This window comes from Pipra filicauda, unplaced genomic scaffold, assembly GCF_003945595.2.
Source record: "Pipra filicauda isolate LSUMZ 115617 unplaced genomic scaffold, ASM394559v2 scaffold36_size6622888_pilon, whole genome shotgun sequence".
Lineage (NCBI taxonomy): Eukaryota > Metazoa > Chordata > Aves > Passeriformes > Pipridae > Pipra > Pipra filicauda.
Window position 1 is genome coordinate 3315169 of NW_024104498.1, and position 22386 is coordinate 3337554.

General features: G+C 50.3%; 1 protein-coding gene across 19 annotated transcripts in view; it reads left to right on the forward strand.

Moving 5' to 3' along the window:
• PTPRF (protein tyrosine phosphatase receptor type F) overlaps window positions 1-22386 on the forward strand; it is a 376508-nt gene that overhangs the window by 304048 nt on the left and 50074 nt on the right. For 10 of the 19 annotated variants that reach the window (XM_027747288.2, XM_027747286.2, XM_027747295.2 and 7 more), the window contains 7 exons: window positions 1163-1744; window positions 2290-2423; window positions 3448-3592; window positions 8503-8808; window positions 11701-11894; window positions 18493-18519; window positions 20762-20879. In XM_027747288.2, the coding sequence (XP_027603089.1) occupies window positions 1163-1744; window positions 2290-2423; window positions 3448-3592; window positions 8503-8808; window positions 11701-11894; window positions 18493-18519; window positions 20762-20879 (1506 nt within the window). The remainder of the gene's footprint in view (window positions 1-1162; window positions 1745-2289; window positions 2424-3447; window positions 3593-8502; window positions 8809-11700; window positions 11895-18492; window positions 18520-20761; window positions 20880-22386) is intronic. The other 9 variants (XM_027747303.2, XM_027747306.2, XM_027747307.2 and 6 more) reach the window with 3 other exon arrangements.

Consider the following 22386-nt stretch of genomic DNA (forward strand, 5'->3'; position numbering starts at 1 on the left):
GTGTTGCTTCAGGCCACAATATTGTGCAGGATGGGTTTGCCCTCCTGAGTCCTCCACGGGTGGTGGTGTGGTGTCTGGTTGTGGGTTGTATGCCCTTCCCTCGTGCCAGTTCAGCCCTTGCTGATTTCCTCAGTAAACATGTGGCAGTAGGCTTGGAAAAGGCATCCTCTTTGGCCCTTGGAGCAGCCGTGCCCTCTGCTAGAGAGCCTCCCTTCCTCAGCTGAACCATGTGGAAACTAGAAACTTGAGGACTTTGCCAAAGAATGAAGTACTTGAGGATCTTAATTTGGGTTGAGCATTTTTCCTAGTTCCTTGTCAAGCACAGCTGCGTTAAAAGTCACTAATGACTTTAGAGTGGTTTGTAGGAGGTTTAAACTTACTGTAGACTTTAATTCTGTCATTGCCTTAAAGTATTTGTGTACTCTGCAAATCTCTCTCACATGCACTCATTCGCTTTCTTTGTTCTTTTGGTAAAATGGCAAATCTGGAAATGCTTGCAGTAGTTGTTGTTTTCATTAACACTTCAGAGATGTTGGTGTCACAGAGTTCTTGTATAACAGTTTATTGTCTGGTTGCAGTTTGACACACCATCCAGTGAAATAGTGGATATGAAAGTTGGTAATTTCTCTGGCTGTATCTCTCCTGCATGTACTATAATACTTACAAAGCATTCCCCCATCAACCCATCTAACTGCACTGTCCACGAACTCCCTATGGCCTAAGATACTGTCTCTCTAGAAGTGGGAGCATAATTCTAGATTACCTTTGGTGCTCTAATTGCTTTACTGTATTCCTGTGTAAATCAGCTGTACACCTGGCTTCTGGGGCCAGCCCAGTCCAGCCAGCACCTTCCCACTGCCAGCTGAACCCCCATGACAGAAACACTCCTGCATCCCTGTTGAATTACCTTTATTTAGCCTGCTGCTGGTAAGTGCGTCAAGCACATCTAATAACATGATTGCTCTGTTTATCCTTCCATTAAGAACCACTTCAAGCAATATATGGTAATATAAAAATGCATGTTCTAGAGTATGAAATGATTTCTGCCTTTTAAAGAAGAATGTTAATGGGAGGTGGCAGCTCCATTTTTATCCCCATGCACATTGCAGGATTTGAGCTGACTGAATTACTTAAATCACACCTCTCTGCCTTCCAATTGCAGCACTGCCAAAACCTCCAACAGAGCCATCAGTGACTGAAACAACAGCTACCAGTGTGACCCTCACCTGGGATTCAGGCAACTCCGACCCCATTACATATTATGTCATCCAGTACAAGCCCAAATCCTTGGAGGGTCAGTTCCAGGAGGTGGATGGTGTGGCAACAACCCGCTATAGCATAGGTGGGCTCAGCCCCTTCTCTGAGTATGAGTTCCGGGTCATCGCAGTCAATAACATTGGCAGGGGTCCCCCCAGTGAACTGGTCGAGGCCCGGACAGGAGAACAAGCTCCTTCAAGTCCGCCCCTCAAAGTCCAGGCACGGATGCTGAGTGCCAGCACCATGCTGGTCCAGTGGGAGCAGCCGGAGGAGCCGAACGGGCAGATCCGAGGGTACCGCGTGTACTACACCACCGACCCGCACCTGCCGCTGAGCATGTGGCAGAAGCACAACACGGACGACAGCCACCTCACCACCGTGGGCAGCCTCATCACGGGCACCACCTACAGCATCCGCGTCCTGGCCTTCACGTCGGTGGGCGACGGACCCCCCTCGGACATCATCCAGGTCAAAACACAGCAAGGGGGTACGTATGGAGGGAGGCTCCGTGTCCACCCCGGTGTGTGCACCTCAGCTGTGCAGCTGATCTGCACCAGGCATCACAACTGCACTTGGTGCTCAAATGATTGCGTGTCGGAGTGGCTGTGGGGCATCCCCACCCCACAGCCATCAGATTTAAGCTGTCAGGTTGTCCTTGGGCAGTTGGTATCGATCTCTGTACAAGTAACAGCCCGCTGTTTTGTCTGGGATGCAGTGGCTAAAAAGGTGACACAAGGTCCTGCATGTGGATGTCGGCACCTGTGTAACTGCTTGGCCCTTCTGGGTTCTGAATGCATGTGCGGAAGGAAGGATCTGGGATGCAGTCAGAGGCTGAAAGTGAGCACGATTCCCACCTGCCTGGCTCCCAGAGGTGCTTGCTTGTGGCCTGAGTTGTTCCAAGAACACAGTACAGGGGAGAGGGAAGAAGAGTGGTTCTCAAAGAAACCTTTTACAGGGTGAAACGCTGACTCTACAAAGTCATGCGACTCCTCTCCCCTCTCCTGGCCCTAACCACGTGTGTTTGTTCCCCAGTTCCCGCCCAGCCAGCTGACTTCCAGGCAGAAGCAGAGTCTGATACCCGCATCCTGTTGACGTGGCTGCCCGCCTCTCAGGAGCGCATCACCAAATATGAGCTGCTGTACTGGGAAGGGGAGGATGGCACCCAGGTGAGGATCCTGCCTGGCAGCACCTGGGGCTGGGCATCACAATTCATCAGCTTGGGAAGGGTGGCTGCTTGAGCAGTAACAGGACTGTTTCTTCATATTTCTTGTGCCTCAGTGGTGTGTGGTAGGAGCATGGCAATCTCTGGTTTCTGTGTAAGTGACCTCAACAGTACTTGTTGATGCCAGCAAAGTAGCTAGTGACTGGTTTGGGACTGGAAAGGTTCCAGAAAGCCATGAGAGCATCCCTGAGGCATGCTTACTGCTGGTGCCTGTAAAGAGTAGGACTTCTAGGCAAGTCTGAAATGGCTTCCAGTATGTGTCTCCAGCCCCAGGACTGGTTGCACGTAAGAAGCAGATTGAAGGTGGTCTAGAGAGAGCCCTTCCAAATTTACTGCAGGTCCCTAAAGGAAGTCCAGTTCTAAATGTATCAAAAGTAGTGCTGGCTTCAAGGCAGCACAGCAAGAATTGTACCACGACAGCGTCACAGTGTCCCGTGGTCCTCTCCTTCTGCTGTTATAGTGCCATGAGAGCTGCCAGAAGTAAGTGCCCTTAAGGGGAAGTGTCAGCAAAACAAATCCTTTACCAGCTCAGTTTAGGTGCATTAGAGATCCCAGCTAGAGATGCCTGGAAAGCCTAGGACAAGGGCTTTACTCTGTTTCACAGGCAGGACACTGTGGGGAGAAAACACACTGGTGTGTCCTGTGCCCCTTGCCTGAACTGTACAGCTAGACCCAGCATTCCCACAAAGTTGTCAGGCCAGTAAGTGCAGTCTGAACACCAGGCAGTGTAGCCTGGCTGTTGGAGAATTCTGCTTCTCAGCAGAGTCCTGGTGTGCCACCTAGGAAGCTCCATGCCTTGGAGTCTTGCAGGACTGCAAGCAGGCTTGGCAGCATGGCTGTGACTTTTTGTGGTGCCAGAACGGGTGATGGGACTGCCTGTTCCCTCGGCACTGGAAGCTGGGCACCAGCTTTTCTGTATTCTCCAACTACGCCAAATAATCTGTGTTTCCCCCCTTTTTTTTTTTCAGCAAAAGGTGGAGTTTGACCCAACCTCCTCGTATGCCGTGGAAGGTCTCAAACCAGACACATTGTATAAGTTCCGTCTGGGTGCCCGCTCAGAGCTGGGGGTAGGAGTTTACACCCCCACGGTGGAAGCCAGAACTGCCCAATCCAGTAAGTGTCTGCCATCCAACACTGCTGAAGACAAAGCAAAAGCAGTCCAGTTTCCATTGCCTGGGCACAGAGTATCTCAGTGCCTCTGCCCCTGTGGGTCTGCAGGGATGCTGGCGTGCAGTTTGCTAAAGGGTGTGATGGGGAAAGCCACCCGGGGTTTTGGATCAGGGCTCTTTGGCAGAGTGGGTGCACCCAAGTGGTAAGTTCTTCCTTCGTGTCCCTTTGATCATGCTGTCTTGCCCTAAGGGTAGATTCATAAAAACTGATGGAGGAGTGAAACAGGCTGGGAAATTGCTTTGGAGAGATTGATTTGAGTGGGTTTGTGCATCTCTATGAATTTACTCCCATGCATTCAAGCTGTCTGGACAGGCAGCATATGGGTGTTTGGCTCTAAATGTGACTGTCTCCAAACCATTGGATTTTCACCCCTTCGCTCCCCATTCCAGCTGCCTTGCTTACATAGGAGTGCACCCCTGGTCCATAGAATTGATGGCAAGGTGAGGAATCCTCTGAGGCCAGATGTGCCTGTGGCTGTCAGGCAGCTGGGGGAGTCAGTTTGGAAAAGTGGCTGTTTGCTGGGGCTCTGTGAACAAGTGAGGCTGCTGCTTCTGGGACTGCAGTGCTGGGGGAAACCAGAACAAGCTGCAGCTGAGTTAATAGAGAGGCTCGATAATGAGGTGACCCAGGCAATATCACTTTCATCCTGGCTCTGCCCCGTGTGATCACAGAGCGGGAGTTTGCATTGCTCTGATTGGCAGCTCAAAGTGCTGCGCATAAGCAGATTAGGGCTATCAAAGGGCCCTGCGATAAGCTCGTTTTCACTAACGATTTTTGGGCTTGCCATTATGCAAAGAGCATTAAAAGGAGGGGAAAAAAGACATTTCCGTTAGCACCGTCTGTCTGGGATTTAGTAGCTATGTGGGGTGAGCAGTTGGCACAGGCAGCCAGCCTTCCCTGCAGGGAGGGCAGCAGCGTGCGCAGCAGCCGGGAGCCTGAGATGGCCATTAGAAAGGGAGCTCAGGCAGGGAAGAGCAGCTCTGCTCACTTTTAGAATGACCTTCTCTTTGAGGAAAACTCAGCTTCATTAACATACCGGTCCCAGGCATTCCTCCACCTCGTTAAGTGAGCTAATGGTGTCTTAGAGCTGCACGATAGACAGGTATGAAAACAGAGAAAGGTTTCAGATCATGCAGTTATAAATATTTGAACGTTGAAAACTAACTCTGAATATGAGGAGTCATATATCTGTTTCAGATAGCTTTTGTATTGATAGGCAAAGGTTGAAGCAACTCTCCTGCCATGTAAATTAATTCCATCAGTGGATGCTCTTATCCTTGAAAACACTTAATCAGAGACAGCTCCATGCATAAATGAGTCCTTCAGAGGTTCACAACAGTCCAAGTAAGAGAAACGTTTGTTTCGTGGACTCATCAAGGCAGACATCTTCTTCCCATGACCTACTCCATGTGTTGTCTGCTCTCAGGGGATCTCACACCAGTTTGGTTTTAAGGTTGTCACTTCAGTGGCCAGTGGAGCTGTAGGTGACTGGTTCTGACATCTGTTTAATAAGAGAAATCTGCATAGCTTGGAAGAGATTTGGCTTTTAGCCACAGGAGTACCTTGGTTTGACCAGTGAAACCCTCCTCACATTGAAAGACCTAAGAGTTTTTAGACTGATCCAAGGAGTGACCTGGGTCTTGGTTTACAGGCCCCTACTTGAAAAGAGCTATTCAGTGAGGGTGACAAACCACTGGCTGAACAGTCCAAGGCAGAGTGGATCCTTGGGTACTGGGAGACTCAAAGTCAAGTAGATCTTTCAGAAAGCTCTGCTTTATCTCGGCAGAAGTGTGCACGGTGCACAACTTCCAGGCAGAAGTTCTTTGCTCTGCACTTAGCAACACCTTGTGTTAGATGGTTGGATTGGTCTCCTGTGGCCTTAGAACTTATTAATCTATAAAGGATATAGCTCCCAGCTTCACACTGGTCTCCTTCCTGCACATTTCCATCTGGTTGCCCTGAGAAAGTCTGCTAGGTCTTGGAGACTGATGTGTTCAGGTGGGACACAAACTGCAGGAGCAGTCAGACTCCTGCTTTCCCAAGATCCCGTCTGCAGGCTCTATTCCTGGCCCTGAGAAACCAGTCAAGGGTAAGGTAGGAGGCCCATCATCACTAATGAATCACTAATGGGGTGGAGAAGGATGTTGGTATTGCTTGTCTTGTGGCACCCCTGCTCCAGAGTGGTAGGGATGCTTGCCTGGGAAGGCCAGAGGGATGTAGTGCCCCTTTGCTCCATTCCAGCAGCACAGCTGAGACCTCATCTCCTGAGAAGACAGCTGTCATCTGGGCTGTCTTTCCCACTAAGCTGCTCGCTTGGTTGCTGGGCACCCTGCAAAAAGTACAAGTAGTGCTGTTTTGAGGGCCTCAGGAACACGGGGGAGTTTTCCTGGAGTTTGCAGTGCCTCGGGCAAGCGGGATGATGTGAGACAGAAGCATCAGCTCTCTGTGCCCATCAGGCCTCAGCATTAATGTGCTGTTCTCCCTTGAAACACGAAGGTGGGTCTTGAGGTTGCCTTTTCCCTAGCCTGAGGAGTAGGTGGGCTGGGTGGGTGCACAGGCCTCTGTGGGCCATCAGGGGAGGCTGGTGTGAGTAGCCTGGAGGCAGCAGAGGTTTGCACAGTGTGTGTGTGGGTACATCTGCATGTGTGGGTGCATGCTGGCCACCCAGTCTGCTCTTTGCTGGTCCCAGGAGGGATACTTTGACTCCCTGTGCATTTTAAGTTGATCCTGTTCATGTTACCAAGTTTTATTTTGCTTTCTTTAAATGTTATTCTGAGTTTTTTGCCTTGCATTATCATGTGTGTGACTTTTACCCAGTCAACAGCCAACGTTTGACTTGCCCACACTGCCAGCCAAAGCTGCCTTTGGAGAAGGAGCTCACTGCTGCATCCCAAGGGAAGCTGTGGAGGCCCAGTCAGAGCAAATCTCTGCTGTGATGGGCCTGTCTGCAGACAGTGGCAAAGGAAAGGCTTGCCAAGCTCCTTATGTCTCACTTGTCCTGTGGGATGGATGCCACCAGGCCCTGTGTCTACCTTATTTCCTCCATGAATTCTTTGTAGGTGTTGCTTTGTTGCTGTATCTTCCTACTCTCTTCCCTGCCACTTTTCTGCTGATTAACCAAATGAGTGTGAGGATTCACTTTTTACCCCTGCTCCCTTTCAGTATACCAGATGGCAGGGCTGATCCTGCTCTGCCTCCCCCACGTAGGCAACTGTTTGCTTCCACGCATTGCTTTGACTTCTCTTTCCTCCACTGTAGCTCCCATAGAAGCGGCCTGATTGCTCAGGCATCATCTCTTCCAGCTCTGTCACTACCTCCTCTCCTCCATCTTTCGTCTCTCCAGGCATCCCAGCCCATGCATCGGGGATGGGCCCTGCTCTCTGAGCACAGGAGTGGGCACTAAGAGTTACATGCCTGCAACTGCTTCTGCAAGCACGTGAGCCCTGTTCCCGGCAAGCAGAGGTTACCAGTGGCACTGGGAAGTCCTGCTGTCCTCAGCTTTCCCAGATCTTCTGCCACTGCCAACCTGTGCACAGCAAAGCCAAGGCACAAATTGTGGAGTCCTCTAATTACCTGAGGTCCTTGCTGCCATCTGGAGTGATGTAGGTTGTGTTCACCCTTGTGCAGGCGGTGAGCAGGCAGGCTTGTCCCTTTGCCCTGGGCAGGCTGGCTCTGATGCACTGATGGCTTGAAGGACTGCAGCATGGGGAAGGGCACCAGTCTTTTTTCAGTCATTTTCTAGATTTCTGGGTGCAGTGAAGAATGGAAGCTGCCTTTCACCTGCCATGGCAAAGCAGGATACCTTGTACTCGCTCAGCAGTGAGGCCAAATGAGAGGGGGCTGCTGCTGCTGTGAGAGGGCTCCCACACTGCAGGGGCCCTGTTGCAACCAGACAGCAGTTCTGCAAGGCTGGAGAAGGGAACGGACCAGGCTGGTGTCCTAGAGATGTTTTACTTTGTCCAGGTTGTCTCTCCCGATCCCTTTCTTCCCTCCCCCATATTTGTTTCGCTGCTCTTCCCCTGTGCGCTGTACAGAGAGACTGCTTTTCATCCCAATGAGAAGCATCCACTGCCTGGATCCCATTTTTCCCCCTGTGGCCAGTTAGCTGGGGCTTAGAAGTTAATGCAAACTGCAGGTGCTTTTTTGCCTGGGAGGAGACAAGACTTGCTTGCCTTCTGCTGTACAATTCCATAGTCTAGGAAGCTACTGAGGCAGGTAACCAGTTTGGCAGTCAGTCTCAGATTCCAGGGACACGTGCAAAGTAACACAACCACATTATTGCCTGTTCACACTTGTTTTAGGGTGCTACTTTCAGCTGATGGTCATGATTTCAAACCCCACCAGGACAAGCTGCAGCCAACCTCAGTCACCTGCTTTCCTTACCCTCTTTTGTTTTGTCCGTTTGTCTAGGAGAGAGTTTTCACAAGCCTTCCTGCAATCTGGTGTGTGATCTTCCCTTCTGCCACTCTTGCCTTCTGCAGCTTCCTACCTCTTCTGGTTTCCATCTGCTTCAGATCTTCACTGAAGGCATCTATCTTCTCCCTACCAGTCTCTCTCTCTCACACTCCACACACACATCCCTTCCCTTACTGCCATGTGTTGTGTTTGGTAAAGTGAGCGTCCAGAACTGCTTTGGAAAGACGTGTTCTCTGATGCAGAACAGCATTTCTGTCTCCATGCTGTTCATCTGGCCTTCAAATACAAATTGCCCCTTTGATAGTCTGTGTGGAAGGCAGGCAGTTGTCCACGTGTTTGTTCGGTGCTCCGTTGGCTGGGTAAAAGTTCCCTTTGCGTTTTGGTTTGTCCTTCCACTCATTTCCCTTCATCTCCCCACTTCATTTATTTATCCCCAGCCCCCTCCGCCCCACCCCAAGAAGTCGAGTGTGTAAGCACCAGCTCCACCACCATCCGGGTAAGTTGGGTGCCACCGCCTGCCCAGAGCCGCAATGGGGTCATCACCCAGTACTCCATTGCGTACCAGGCAGTGGAAGGAGATGACAACACCAAGCATGTGGTGGATGGCATTGGACGGGAGCATTCCAGCTGGGAGATCAAGGACCTGGAGAAATGGACCGAGTACAAGGTGTGGGTAAGGGCTCACACGGATGTGGGGCCAGGACCGGAGAGCGTCCCCGTGCTCGTGCGCACTGATGAGGATGGTAGGTGTTCCTGAACAGCTCCTTCAGCTTCTGCCATGGGTTAACCGGGACTCTCCTAGCAGAGTTGCTGGAAAAGGGGGAAAGGGAGCAGGGATATTGACCTGGGAGTGCCTTTGAAGCAGGACTGTCAAGAGGCTGTCAAGAGCAGTGCTCCAGGGAGTGGGTCTCCCCAGTTGCCCTGGAGTGGATTAGGTGAATTGCTCTGCTGGCCCTTGATCTGCCTCCAGGCTGTGTCAGGTGTCCCAGCATGGTCCCACAGGGTCCTGTTGGTGTCAGCATTGCTTCCTGCCCACGCAAGAAGGCATTGCTGTGCTTTGCTGTTGTGGTTTTATAGCGTGTGGTGGATTCCTTTTTACTGAAAGTAGCAGGAGTTCTCCCAGCCAAAGGCCTTCTCACACATCGTGAGATCGGGACTTAGAGTTTACTTGTTGACCTGAAATCCAGCAAACTAAAGAGGGAAAAAGAAATCCTTTTGAAACTTGTAGATACTGCAGGAAAGCTGCTTCCTGCCCCGGCTTCCAGGCAAGCCACAGCTTATATAAAGCTGCTCTTCCACTCAAGAGTCAGAATATCACACGTACAGAGCACTTTACTGGATACGACAGCTTTAAAGAGAAATTGCTTTGTATTAGCAGGGCTGTCAGTTATGTCATCACGATTTAAGCCAATTCCTTTGAAAGTGCCAGAGCTCAGGGTGACAGTAGGAGCTTCCATGGCTTCATGCTGACCCAAGAAAGCTGCAGATTTAATGGGAGAAGAAAGAGATGTGGCATCCAGGCAAAGAAAGCATGATCTCTGCATTGCCCAGTCAGTGTAGGAAATTGAAACCAGACGTGTTACAGTTTCCTTAAATGGGCTGCCACTGTCCCCCACGTCTCCATGGCTCTGGAAGTGGTGTCTGGGAATGCTCGCTGACTGCATTCCTGGGCTGGCGAACACATCTGTGTGTGTCCTGCTGCCTTTATTGTTTGCTTCAGTTCTCATTCAGCAGAGTTGTAGCCCAGGGGTAGCTGTTACCCCAGAAATGTCACAGCAAGCTCTCTCAGTTAGTTTTTGGGCACTGTGGTTGGACATTCCAGCTTAGCTGTCAGGAGTGATTTCATATCCCTCTGACATGCTGATGCTCAGTAGATACCCATGATGAAGGAATGAGAAATGCTAAACTGTGATCCAAAAACAAGTTGAACTTTCTCTGTTTGGATCTCAGATGCAGCACATACTTCCCATAGTGGGGTAGGATAAGAGTTCCTCGAAACACTGGTCTGCTCACATTCACATCTTTTTGTGTCCCTGCAACATCCCAGTATTATGTCCTGTTGAGGCCTCACTTGCCAGCAGAGCTTGACACACAGCTTCTGTCTGGTTCTCAGGGAGGATCTTGTTTTCCGCTTGGACTCCCAGCTGTGTGTGTGGGCAGGTGTCTTGCCAGGGCAGGAGAGCCCTAAGGCTTGTGCAAGGTCACTGCACTAAGTGAATTGTGTATTACAGCATAGGCTGCTCCAGGCAGAAGGGGGTAACCATTCAAGCACAGCCCCCTCCATTCCCATACCTTCAGCTGGCCTCATGGTGCTCAAATGCTCTGTTCCTCCTTTTCACTATTTCATTTAATTATCTACAATTAAGAAGGACATCTGGGAAAAATAATGAATTGCCCTGCAGCTTAAAAACTGTGCTTACCTGCTGGGTAGCTGTTTCTTCCCGCTTAGTTGGTTGAAATAGCAATACTCAGTACATCTGCTTGTCAGCCATCCATCCATAATTATCTGATACTGATTTCCTGCTGTGTTGAGAATTGGGGCATATGAGGTTCCAAACCCCTGGATTTTCCCAGGCCACTGGGAGACTGGAAAGGGTCCTACAGTAGAGATGCTAGGATGGAGCCCAGGTCCTTCACTTGGGTAACAGGCACTTGCATAGCAGTGGTATCCTCTGCAGGGGGTGCACACCTCCGCTCCCAGCTGCTCCAGCTGGAAGGAGCTTTCCAGGAGCAACTGAGAAGCTTATTTTTTAGAATTGACATTTTTGTCACAGTCAATGCAAGAGCAAAAAGTAATAAGGAGGTAATTTTTCCAAATACTGAATAGGGTATAAATACATTTTTAAACGGGCCTCACCTTGCAAGAAAATTGATATTTTCTGGGCAGTGTAATTTTTCATTTTATTATCAAAAAGCATTGAGCTAGTCGTGCATGAAATACAGTCCCCAGAGCTGTCACAATCCCCACAGGCCCCTTTATCTGGCTGAGTTCAGTGACTGCTGTCACTGAGCTCTGGGTTATTGTTTTAGGATGGTGCTTTTCCCCCTCATTAACCTCTTGTAGTCACAGGGGAAGAGCATGTGTGTGCTCTGGCTGGTGGCAGGTACCAGGGCTCCCTGCAGGACAGGCTCAGCGCCCAGCCACGCTACCTGGGGCTGTTGGACTGTGTTTAGATGTACACAGAGGGGTCTGAGAGGAGGTATTGCGTCAGGCAGGATGCAAAGAAGGCTTCAAAACCCCTGACTGTGCTCCAGGGCACCCTGAGCTGCAGGGGGTTACCATATTCTTTGTATTCTGCTGTATTCTTGTATTCTTTGCTCCCCTGCTGCTGGAGATGAGAGGGATAGATGGACCTTGGATCTGATCCAGCACAGTGACTTTTATTAGGGGTGCTCCTGCATATCACAGTCATGTTCTTTCCTACTGAGAGTAGCAAAAGTGCTTGGATGCTGGGAAAGGGCCAGGGATGTGGTCACACCGAAAGACTGCAGTATGATGTCCTGGGCAGGTACAGGAAACTTGTGCCAGTAGGGCTGTCCTGGCAGTGAGGTGGAGGAAAGGTGGAGCAAAGGAGTGCGAGAGAGTGACAGTGATTGTGTGGTACCTGCTAACTGTTGTCCCGTGTGTGTTACAGTGCCCAGTGCCCCGCCACGGAAGGTGGAGGTGGAGTCTGTGAATTCGACTGCCATCCGGGTGAGCTGGAAGCTGCCCATCTCCAACAAGCAGCACGGGCAGATCCGTGGCTACCAGGTGACCTACGTGAAGCTGGAAAACAACGAGCCCCGAGGGCAGCCAGTGATCAAGGATGTCATGCTGTCAGAAGCACAGGTACAGCGTGGGGACCACGGGCTGGTGGGCGTGGCACCTTCCCTCTCTGCAGAGGGCCAGGCTGGCTGGGTCCATGTATTTCTTGGCCTCCTCTTGCAGCTCCAGAGCATGAGACTCAGCCTGCCTGAGCAAGGCAAACAGTTTGTCCCTAAACTGTGAGTTACACATGGGTAAAAAAGGAAAGAACTGCTGTAGAAATGATTTATTGGACAGTGTTCCTCTCTTACCCCTTCTCTGACGTGTACTTCTCTGCCTGCCGTGTCCTGTGCAGACTCCAGCTGGAACAAACTGCACTTTGCCCCATCAGTTTTTAAGTGGTCAGAGTTTTAAATAAGCCTCGGGTCTGTTTCTTTCACGATGCTGACTATGTTCAGAGCAAAACTTCTGTCTCAGCAAAGTCCACCTGGCTGCTGCGTGCTTGTGGGGCGTGGGGGTGGCTCTACACTGGTGGGTGGGCACAACACACCAGGCAGGACAGCACTCCTGGCTCAGCAAAGCCTCCCTTCCCTTCCTGCTTTTGCCAGGCAGGGACTTGGTGTTGCATTGCCTCTTGAAACCAAACTGTAGGTGAAGCCAGCTGAGTCTGGGAAAGGCCTAGGGAGGGGAGAAAAAAAAAAGTGAGGTGCAGGCCCACATCACCTGTAAATGACTTCACCCTCTGCAACCCCCACACCACAATCTGTTCATACTTAGGGGATCTCCTGGATCCCTCACGGGCTGTGAGCTGCAGCCCTGTGCCCACACAGTGCTCCAGGCGTGGCTGTGCACTCTGCACACAGCCCAGCAACGTGTAGTTGCCTCTCTCCCAAGGTCCAGGGAAGTTTTTGGTGCCCTGTGTGTGATGAAATACAACTCTTCTTAGGAGCAAGGGTCCTTCATCCTGGATGACCCCTGCTGTTCGCAACAAAGATAATCGTATAAATGAAGAACAGGATCTGCTGCTGTTGAAAGCAACGAGTAATCGATTCAGAGCTGGCTTGCTTGAATGATGCCCAATATAAATACTGGAGAGCTGCAACGATTAATTGATCTGTCTCCTGAATGCAGCTGTGAATCATTTATGCATTTGTCAGTGGGGAGTGCAGTGCACAGAGGCAGCTCTACTCCCCATTCATATTCTGCAGGATAAAACTCAGTAATAATGTGGAAGGGGAAAACTTTGAAGAGTGAAAATGCTTTGAGGGTCCTTGCAGTGTTGTCTGGGGCACATCTCTGTTTATGTTTCAGATGTTGCTTTATATTAGTAGTTAGAAAAGCTGCTTACTGCCCTTTACTTATTCCAGGAGGATATAATCTTCTGTGTTGTTTGAACAATTGATGATGCGTTGTTCAGCTGGAGTTTGGAGTTAATGGGTTGGTCCCAAGCGTAGGTGGGCGAAGTTGGCAATGTTTTTCTTGTTGGTATTTTCAAATATTTTATGCTTGCCCAGCCAGTTCTGCTTTCACTCCTTACTCATACATTTCAGAGAGAGAAATCCCATGCTAATGTGTAGGAATGAGGATGCCAGAGCCAGGCACTTTCGAAGGAGTGCGGGATTTTGCATTAGTTGGAATGTGTGCATCAAGGAGGCAAGTTGCTGGAAGTTTCCTGGCTTGTCAGACCACTTACCAGTCTTCTGTATTTGGTGAATTTATGTGGGAAAGTTCTTCGCTTCTGTGATACTTTTTCCTGCTGTGTGTGGTGCTGAACTCATCCACTGTAGTTTTTGGATGGAAGCGAAGGCCAAAAGATAGTTGTAGAGAAGTGACTGCTCTGGAGGAGTCATGTTGCTCTTGGGATAAACTGATGATGACCCGCAGGGAAGAGGTTTCACTGACTTGGCAGAAGAGATCTTTATTTCCCAAAAGAGTGAGAAGCCAGGCATGACCTGTGCTTGTGATGAAATACATCTGCTCCAGATGCTGAAGAACCCTGTAAGAGCTGCCATCTCTCAGTACAGCAGTGCGTGTCTTTGCAAACAGCCAGATGAAACTTTAACGAGTAGTCCTGGGGGAGTTATTTTCTGTGAAAGGAAGCAAAAAGATTCACTGGGAAACCTGTCCCTGAAGGTCACAGGATGAAGATGGCCACAGTTCAGTACTCATAAAGCTTCATAAACATTTATACCAGTGCACAAGGAGAGAATTAAACTGATTGAAAATCTTGGGGTCAGAGAAGAAATTCTGTGGACATGCAGGCAGAGCCCCTCCTCCTGCCTAGCCAGGCTGTCTGCTGATTTTGAGTAGGTATGTACCACATAATCTGCTTCCTGCAGACAGTGCGAAGACACTGATATTAAAGCTGACTCATGATTTTTTCCTTATTGAAGATGAGAAATAGAGAGAGAGTAAACGAAGATGAAAGGAAAAAGGAAAGGGAATGGAGATGTTAGCTATGCAGATAATATGGATTCTGAGCTTTCAGAACCATTTGAGTGGAAAGGACTAAAACATCAGCAGAGAAGTGGGGGCCCTGGTGCTGGAGAGATCACATTTTATTTTACAGCCTCCTGCCTAGGGAGAGTAATCAGTTGTTAGGAAGGTCCTGTGATGGAGCTGAGGCCTCTCCCTCCCCTCTGCGGCTGCACCTGTGACCGATTACCTCTGTCGGGATTCTGTGTGCCTTCCACTCTAAGCTTTCACCTCCTCCTGACAGCTTGATGGACAAGAAAATGTGGCCATGCCCTGTGGAGGAGCACCCAGGGTGTGTTCGACTGCAGAACTGGGTCAGAAAGCTGCACCACCTCCTGCCCGGGCCCTGCCCGTCACGGCTCAGACAGGTCCCATGGTGGGTGATGGCAGAACATTCATCTCTGCGCCCTGGGTCTTGCTCATAACACATCTGAGCACTGAGAGAGCACCTTTGAAAGGAGCCCAGTGCAGGGTCTCAGCTGCACTCCACCACTCATGTAAGCCCTCACCAGCTCAGGGGAGCGAGGGAGAGCAGGGCCGTGGGACACAAGCATGAGGTTCTTCAGGGGAGAGCAGAGGCCCACCTGCTTGCCTTGGTCTCCAACCCCTGGGCAACTGCAGCGTGTTAGGAGGGGCAATGGGCTTTAACCCCTCCATCCCTTCCCAGGTACCAGTCCTATGTGCCCTGCAGAGCTCAGTGCTGAGCAGCACCGGGTGGCAATGCTGAGTATGGTGCACAGGGCACAGAGGAGGCAGCAGGGCCCTGGGACGACAGGCCTTGCTGTTGGGGCTCCCGTGGAAGCATGGCTTGTTTTCTCTTTAGAAAACTGGCAGCTAGACCCTGTGTGAACCTAGCTGTTGGCTAGTTGTGTCCTGCTCCCAGCCTGCTTGTCATCCCCTCAGACTGGAACATCTGAGGGGGACTTTGTCCCCACGCTCCCCATGTGGCCTCAACAACTGCTCCTGCCTTTGTACAGCATCTTTGCCAGGGAGTCTAATGCCTACATTGCCCTGGGGACACAGTGTGCCCATCAGCCTTGCTGCCTACAGCCATCCAGTATGCCCAGGGAACTTTGCAGGGCTGGCTGGGTAAAGCTGGCTACAAGGAGGTCAGGCTTTGTGGAGGAAAGACTCCTGCCACCTTCTCCTCCTACCCTTCAAAAAGAGTCATGGCAGGGGAGAGGTGTGTGCTGCCCACAAGAAGGGCTGCAGGCTCACGGGAAGATCGTGTGGTCTCTGCAGGCAGCACTTCTCCATCCAGCACGCAGGCTGAGTGCACGTCACACCAGCTTACTCCAGAAGAGCAGGAAGAAGAAATGGCAATCACTTGAAGCTGTTGGATTGAGATCAAAGGAGAAAAGAGAAGCAGAGACTTCTATTCTCCCTGGGCAGTGCCCACCCCAGGCATAACACAGAGGAATTTACAGCCTCCCTCTTTTGCTGGGTGATAGTCAAGGATCTTTATCTGAATGTAGTTGGAACAACTTCTCGTGCACATGTGCTTGTCTAGGTGAGAGTCTGGTATGGGGGGGAGATGTACTCTGCTTCCTAAGTGGAACAAAACTGAAAGGCATCATCCAAGGGGCTTTTCAGCCCTCCACATCCCATAGACTGAGCACCTGAGTCTATACCTGGAGTTTTACTGTTGTGCACAGTCACTGGAGCAGCGAGAAGGATGTGCAGGAAAACCAATATCCACTTCCATAGCTGGGGCTATTGAGCAGGGCTTGAATCTGTGTTTTGCAAGAGCCTTGGTCAGGGAAAACAGCCGTTCCCTGGTGAGACATGACTACTCTGTGTTGAAGTGTAAAATGAAACATTAAGGCATTGCAGCTGCCATAAATACACACCGTTAGCTTTAGCACTTCCCCAAGCCATCCTGCCTCATGCACACAGCCCTCTCTGAGTTCTTTTTATGGCTGCTCCTGGGCTTTTCAGATCAATTTGTCTTACTGACCAACCTTAAACAGTTAAGAAGCAATTGAGCTAGTTTAAGGAAGGAAATGTTTTGATCTGTAGATTATATTTTAATAATGAAACTGACTTTTTACCGAGGTATTTATGCAGGCCTGACTTTTCACTGTTACTCCTCCAGCACAGATCTCAAGGCATTTCTTGGCACTCTGATCTAATGCAAGATTAAAGTCCACTGAAACATTAGAGCAAGCAGAGTTTGAACATTAAACACTTGGTCTAAAATCCTAGTAGCTGATAAACTCCCTGCTATGGTGTGAGAGGCTCCTGAGCAGCCTCCTGAGCCCAACTCTGCTCTGCTGTTCATTCCAGTGGGGTGTCACCTTCTGCTCCTGTAGCTACGTGGAGGTGAGCTGGGGTGTTACTGCCATCCATATGGCCCCCATCACCGGGGACATGCTTTTGTAGGAGAAGTTAATTCTGGAGAAAGAGCTACCAGGCCTCATATCCTTCCACTGGCAGGATTTCTTCCAGGTTTTAGATCAGCAGGACCAGAGTATGTGGCTGTTGACCATGGTGTGGGCTGGCTGGCACAGGTGGGACATCAACAGCAGCGACTTGAGTTGAACTAAATGTGCAACAGTGGAAGTAGCACCAAGATGTGTGTGGAAAGAGAGCCTTTAGAGACCATAATACTTAGTAAAGGCCTCAGCTTTATAAGAAGTCTTTAGGGACAACTTGACTTCTTTGCTGAAATTTAATGTTGAGGTGATTTAGAGGAATAATTGTATTGCAGTCTCATGGCATCAAGTAAGTGAACTATAATAAAATCTTAGAGGAACATTTCTCCAATAGCTTCTTCTTTCTGAATTTAGAAAATAAAATAGCAAATATTTTGGAAGTATGCCATGTATTTTACTGCTGAGGAGAGTACTGTGCCTCTGTGATAGGTGGCAGCCTGTGAAAGTCACCTCAAATAGCCTGAGTTCAAAAGGCAACTTGTAGGTTTGATACCGTTTAGTACTTCTGTTGCACTTGCAGGTTCCCAAGCACTCTGGCAGTATTTGCTGGGCTTCCCAGGGTCCTGAGGAAGTCGGTATCTGAGCACTGTTTCACAGCTGGCAGCTCAGGCTCAGAAGCAAGGCTTGCCAGGACTCACACTGTGAGTCAGGGGCAATGATACCTATCTTCACTTTCATTTCTGTGCTTGAACCCATGGAATGGTGCTTCCTCCAGTCAGATTTAGTAACCTGAGATGTAACGCATCACTTTGGCAGACAGAGTTTACTGTGATCTCTGCAAACCTTCCTTTGGTGCATCAACCACAAAGAACAGCGCTGTGGGCACGCGTGGCAGCAGCCAAGCTCTGCTGTCTCGCCACCCCGGTGCAGCTTTGATGCCTCAGAACCCCAAATCCAGCCAGAAAAATTCCAAGCCCTAATTGAGCTGCTGTGGCCAGGAATCTATGTGAACTTCTGGTGGGAAATGGTTTGTGTAGAAGTTTTCCCTGCAGGGCCAAGTGAGTGTTTGCTGCTATGTAATTGGGAGTGAGAAGCTGTTTCCTCAGTACATGCACGAGTGTGAACCTCACTCCAAGCCACGCAGCACTGTTGGAGAGGAGCAGCTTAGCGTGGAGCTCTGTGTAAGATCTCAGCCTCTCCTTCACTGTTGACAAGAGACAGCACTTCTCACTTTCCTCAAGTCCCCAGAGCATTGTCTTGCAAGTGATACAGGAAAGAGGAGCTCTGGAAATGTTGCATTGGTGCTTCCCTGCAGAGTTCTCTCTGAGCTTTGTGTGTTCAAGTCTTTGGTTGTCAGCAAGAGATGGTGGCTGGAGGATCACTAGAACAGAAACTGGAGATCAGGCAACACAACTGTTGTGAGTGACCTGTGGAGCAGGAGTCAGCCCCAGAGCCTTGTTGGTACAACCTATCCCTTCTTGCTTCTGCTTGTGGAAGAGGCAGAAAAATGCAAGCAAAGCCAGAATGGGAAAGTACTGCAGGGTTAGGAAGTGATGACCTCTTCACTCATGTGAGAAGGAAGCTCTTTGCCCCTGTTTGTGTGAATGATCTCAGATCTACTGCGCAGGCTAGCGGCATGTCAAAAATTGCTCTGTGCCACTTCTCCCCTTGGCACAGCCTGTGCCAAGTGACCCTCTGTGTATAAGTGTTGTAATTCCCCCAGCCCAGTCCTGCTAACTCCTGCTGTTGTCGTCGTCATCCCCTTCCTACATGTTGTCCCTTAAAACTCTGTGTCTCCATTTTTCTCTCCTCCTTTCTTTCTCCCCCATCAGTGGAGAGCTGAGGACTCCGTCGACCATGTAAGTACCACTTGTGTGTGTTCCAGGTTGGAAAAGAGGGGTTTGGTAATTCGATTTGTGAGTTTTGTAGACACAGTGCTGTCAAAACATTCCTTTCACTCCCTTAATGAGGCTGGAGAGTTACACTGTGAAACCTTCCACAAGCAGCAAATCCAGAGAAAATTGCCATTTAGGTTGCTCCTAAATGCAGAAAAGCAATTGACATTTCCTATAATCTGTATATCCAGCTTGTTGCAATGCAGTTTCAGGCAGGCTCAGGTGATCGACTCAGGAAGCACATCCTACTTGGCCCACCAAGTTACATGGTAGAATTAGATATATAATCTTTAAAGCACATTGATCGTAGTCATGAGAAATAACCTACACCCTCAACTGTGACCTTTGGCTGAAACACAGATAGTAATAAGAAAACAATCACATTTAAACAGTTAAATTCAATTTTTCCAACATAATTTTGAAATATAAATTTGGAGGAACAAACTAGGAAATGACCTTTTTAGAGTCAGCAATTCAATTATGTGCCCTACTGTGAGCTTCCCCAGCACGATGCATTTTTCTCCTCCTGCTTTGTACAGAGGATCCTTGGCTTGGAGTGGCTTTGTCATGACAGCACTGTGTTTGCATTATGCAATCAGACCTTCTTTCATCCATCCCTCGTCTCTCTCCCCTCCTCCCAGCTCGCTTGCTTTGCTCCCGGTGGCATGCTTTTGCGTGAGAATTTCTCTTTGCATGGATTTTGGGAGGAGTGAATTCTCTTGGGATGATCAGAGTCTGCAGGTTTTATGAGAGTGCTTCCCCGCGGGTCCATTGGCACCGGTCGGACTGCGCGTCCGCTCACCCGCACACACCATCTGCTGCAGGGGCGGAGTTGGGGTTGGACTCTGGTTCACACGGTGATTTTGGCGGGGTTCTTGTTGGTGCTTGTTGATACTTCTCTGGGCTGGCTGGTTCCGCAGTGGTAACACGGTGATTCTGATGAGTAAGCCTGGGCAGGTAATCTGAACCAGCAGCACTGACTGGAAATCAGCAGGTTTAATAGCGTGGGTGGTTGTGTGAGTGAGTGATGGGAGACTGGCGACGCCCTGAGAGCAACCACAGGTGCCCCTTGTACCCCTCAAGCTGGCAAGGATCCCCGGGGCAGAGATCAGGCCCCAGGAGCAGCGTCTGAGAGTGCCCATGCTGCCTGTCCTCGGCAGCTCGAGCTTAACCCTCTCCATCTCTGGTCCTCTCCTTGTCTGAAGGGGTAAATAACCAACCCAGAGCCTCTGCCACCTTTTCAAGAGCTTCCCCAGCCCCTTCTCCAGCCCAGTTGTCTCTTATTCCCTGACCAAATGGGTTTGTAGTGCTGATGGCCCAGACAGTACCCACAGATGAACGCAGCTCAGGTGTACCTGCCCTGAGTTCCCAGAGCTGCTGGGAGCTGCTGAGTTAGCTCTGCTTGCTCATTTGCAGGCCTGGCCAGCCAGGCTTGGCACACCTCACATTTCCACAGGAGGCCGGGAGGGAGGAGTGATGTTCCCCTCTTTGATCTCAAATTGAAGTGCAGAGCCATGCCCTCCTCCTGCCCAGAGGAAGCCAGTTAGCAAGGATGCTAACACCCCACCGAGTCCGCCCCCTCCCAGACCTCCCACGATGCAGCTTTTCCCTCCAGGTCTTGCCAGTGTCTTGCACTGACCCATCCCAGCCCTGCAACACCATGCCTGGCAAGGAGGGTGAACACGGTGCTGTAGCACTGCAGGTGCTCCCTGCCCGGGGCCCCCGCCCCTGCACTGTCTCCCTGTGCTCCCCCACGGCTCTGCTGCAAGAGACAACTTAAAAAATCCCAGAATTAGCCCCCAAGAGATTCACACAGCCAGCTGAACTGGCTTTTGCTCTGGTTCACAGCTCCATAGTACTCTTACTTTCAGGCTTCAAGCAGGACCATATCTGGATCAGATCTCCCTCTTGGCAGGAGCCGTGGGAGAGCACAAGCTGTTGACACAAGTTGCTGGTGGGTCCCTGGAAAGGCCAAGTGTTAGAGACAGGGATTGAAATTAGGCAGGTGAAAGTTGGAGTGGCAGCAGTTGTTTGCTGGCTCTGTGTGACGTGTGTGTTTGAGCACGGTGCATGAGTGTGAGCCAGCAAGGGTGTCAGTGTGTTGCTGTTGGAGACACTGACCCCAGTGCCCTCCTTTTGCTCACTGCGGTAACAAGCGTTTGCTCTTCTCGTTTGCCTCTTCTCTGCTGTGTGGATGTGCTCCCAGGAGACAGTCATTGGAGGCCTGCTGCCAGAAACCACCTACTCCGTCACAGTTGCTGCCTACACCACCAAGGGAGATGGTGCCCGCAGCAAGCCGAAAGTCATCACCACCACAGGGGCAGGTGAGTGTGGGGAGCAGGTGTCACAGCCTCGTAGGGGTGGTGGTAAAACCTCCCAAGAGGTGCGTGGGGAGCACGGCCAAGGCACCTGTACAGGAGGAAGGAAGAGGGCTGGAGACGCTGCAGAGGTACCTACTCTTGTGATCTCCAGCCCACGCTTACAGGCTTTGCCACCGGATCACCTGAGCAAAGTGCAGCAAACAGATGGACAGATGCTGCCAGGGCTGGTGAGAGAGCAATGAAACTCATGGGTCTGAGCTCATCTGCATAGTCCAGAGACCTGGGAAGAGGAAGCCTGAAAGTCCAGGCCCTCCCTCAGCTTTTGGAATCCTGACCTGTCCTCACCTTGTTCCCATAGGCAAATGCTATGTCTTGCTTCCTTTGGTGACTGCAGTGCTGCCTGGATGGCCCCTGGCACAGAGGGCTCCTAAGAGGTGCTTCTCAGCTCCCCCCAGCCATTGCTGCTGCTGTCTCCCCAGGCTTACATAGCTGAGCCTGGCTGCTCCTAGAGCCATGGTAAAACCTGGAGTGCAACAAATCCTGCCATAGAAGTGCTGCAGACACAACTTCTAGGTCCTGGTGATCCCAGCCCAGCTCTGTTTTCTCAGTAGAGAGTCGTACCTGTGCCTAGTGCAACACAGGAGCCTCGGCCTGGAGCAGGGGCACCCAGGAGTCACCAGGTGCTTTCCTCCGGATGTGGTCAAGCTTGCCTTTGGCAGTGGCACCAACTAGTTGACACTGTCTTGTCCACTCACCTTTTCCACTCACTAGACCTGTCCTACAACTGATAATCGTGCTGCTTCCCCACATCAACTGCAGGAGCAGTATTTACCACTTGTTATTTACGGGAATGCGGCTTGTGCAAACTGAGAGCGTTTGTTCCTGGTGCTTTTAGACAGGGAACAGCTTGCCATCTCCTCTGCGCTGCATATGGGGAGTTCCAGAGGTAGTTTCCACTGTCACAATCTCAAATGCTGTCTCCCTTGTGCCTCGCCGTAATGTACGCTCTGTTCATCAAATTGCTACAGCTGTCCTATAAACAGGAAAAGCTTCCTAAACGTCCCAGTGTTGCCCTGTAAACCACAATGGGTCTCCCCGTGTTATGGTGCACATTTAAGGTTAATATTTGGAATCAGCTTTGAAAATAAGGTGTCCCTTAATACTAGCTGCTGTTAGACATTGTATTATGAGTGCAAGGAGGATGGCACTGGCACTGGGAATGTAGTTGTATGTCTTAAATATCTACAAAACCGCCCCCAGAGCTGCCTTCGTAGAGGCTCGGCTGCAGGCCTGACCTCAAAGGGGAGCATTGGTATCGCCCTCTGATGGCAAAATCGGGCCATAATTCTGTCAAATACGGTTTCCTCTTGTGCTCATCTGTGGGCTCATACATTTCAAAACCGTGCAAGGATATTTAACTAGGTTTGGCTACAGTCCCATTTTTGTTTTCATATCAGTGGCCCCATCCCTTTGATTCTGAGTATCTTCCCTATCAGTTGATTTGTTTACA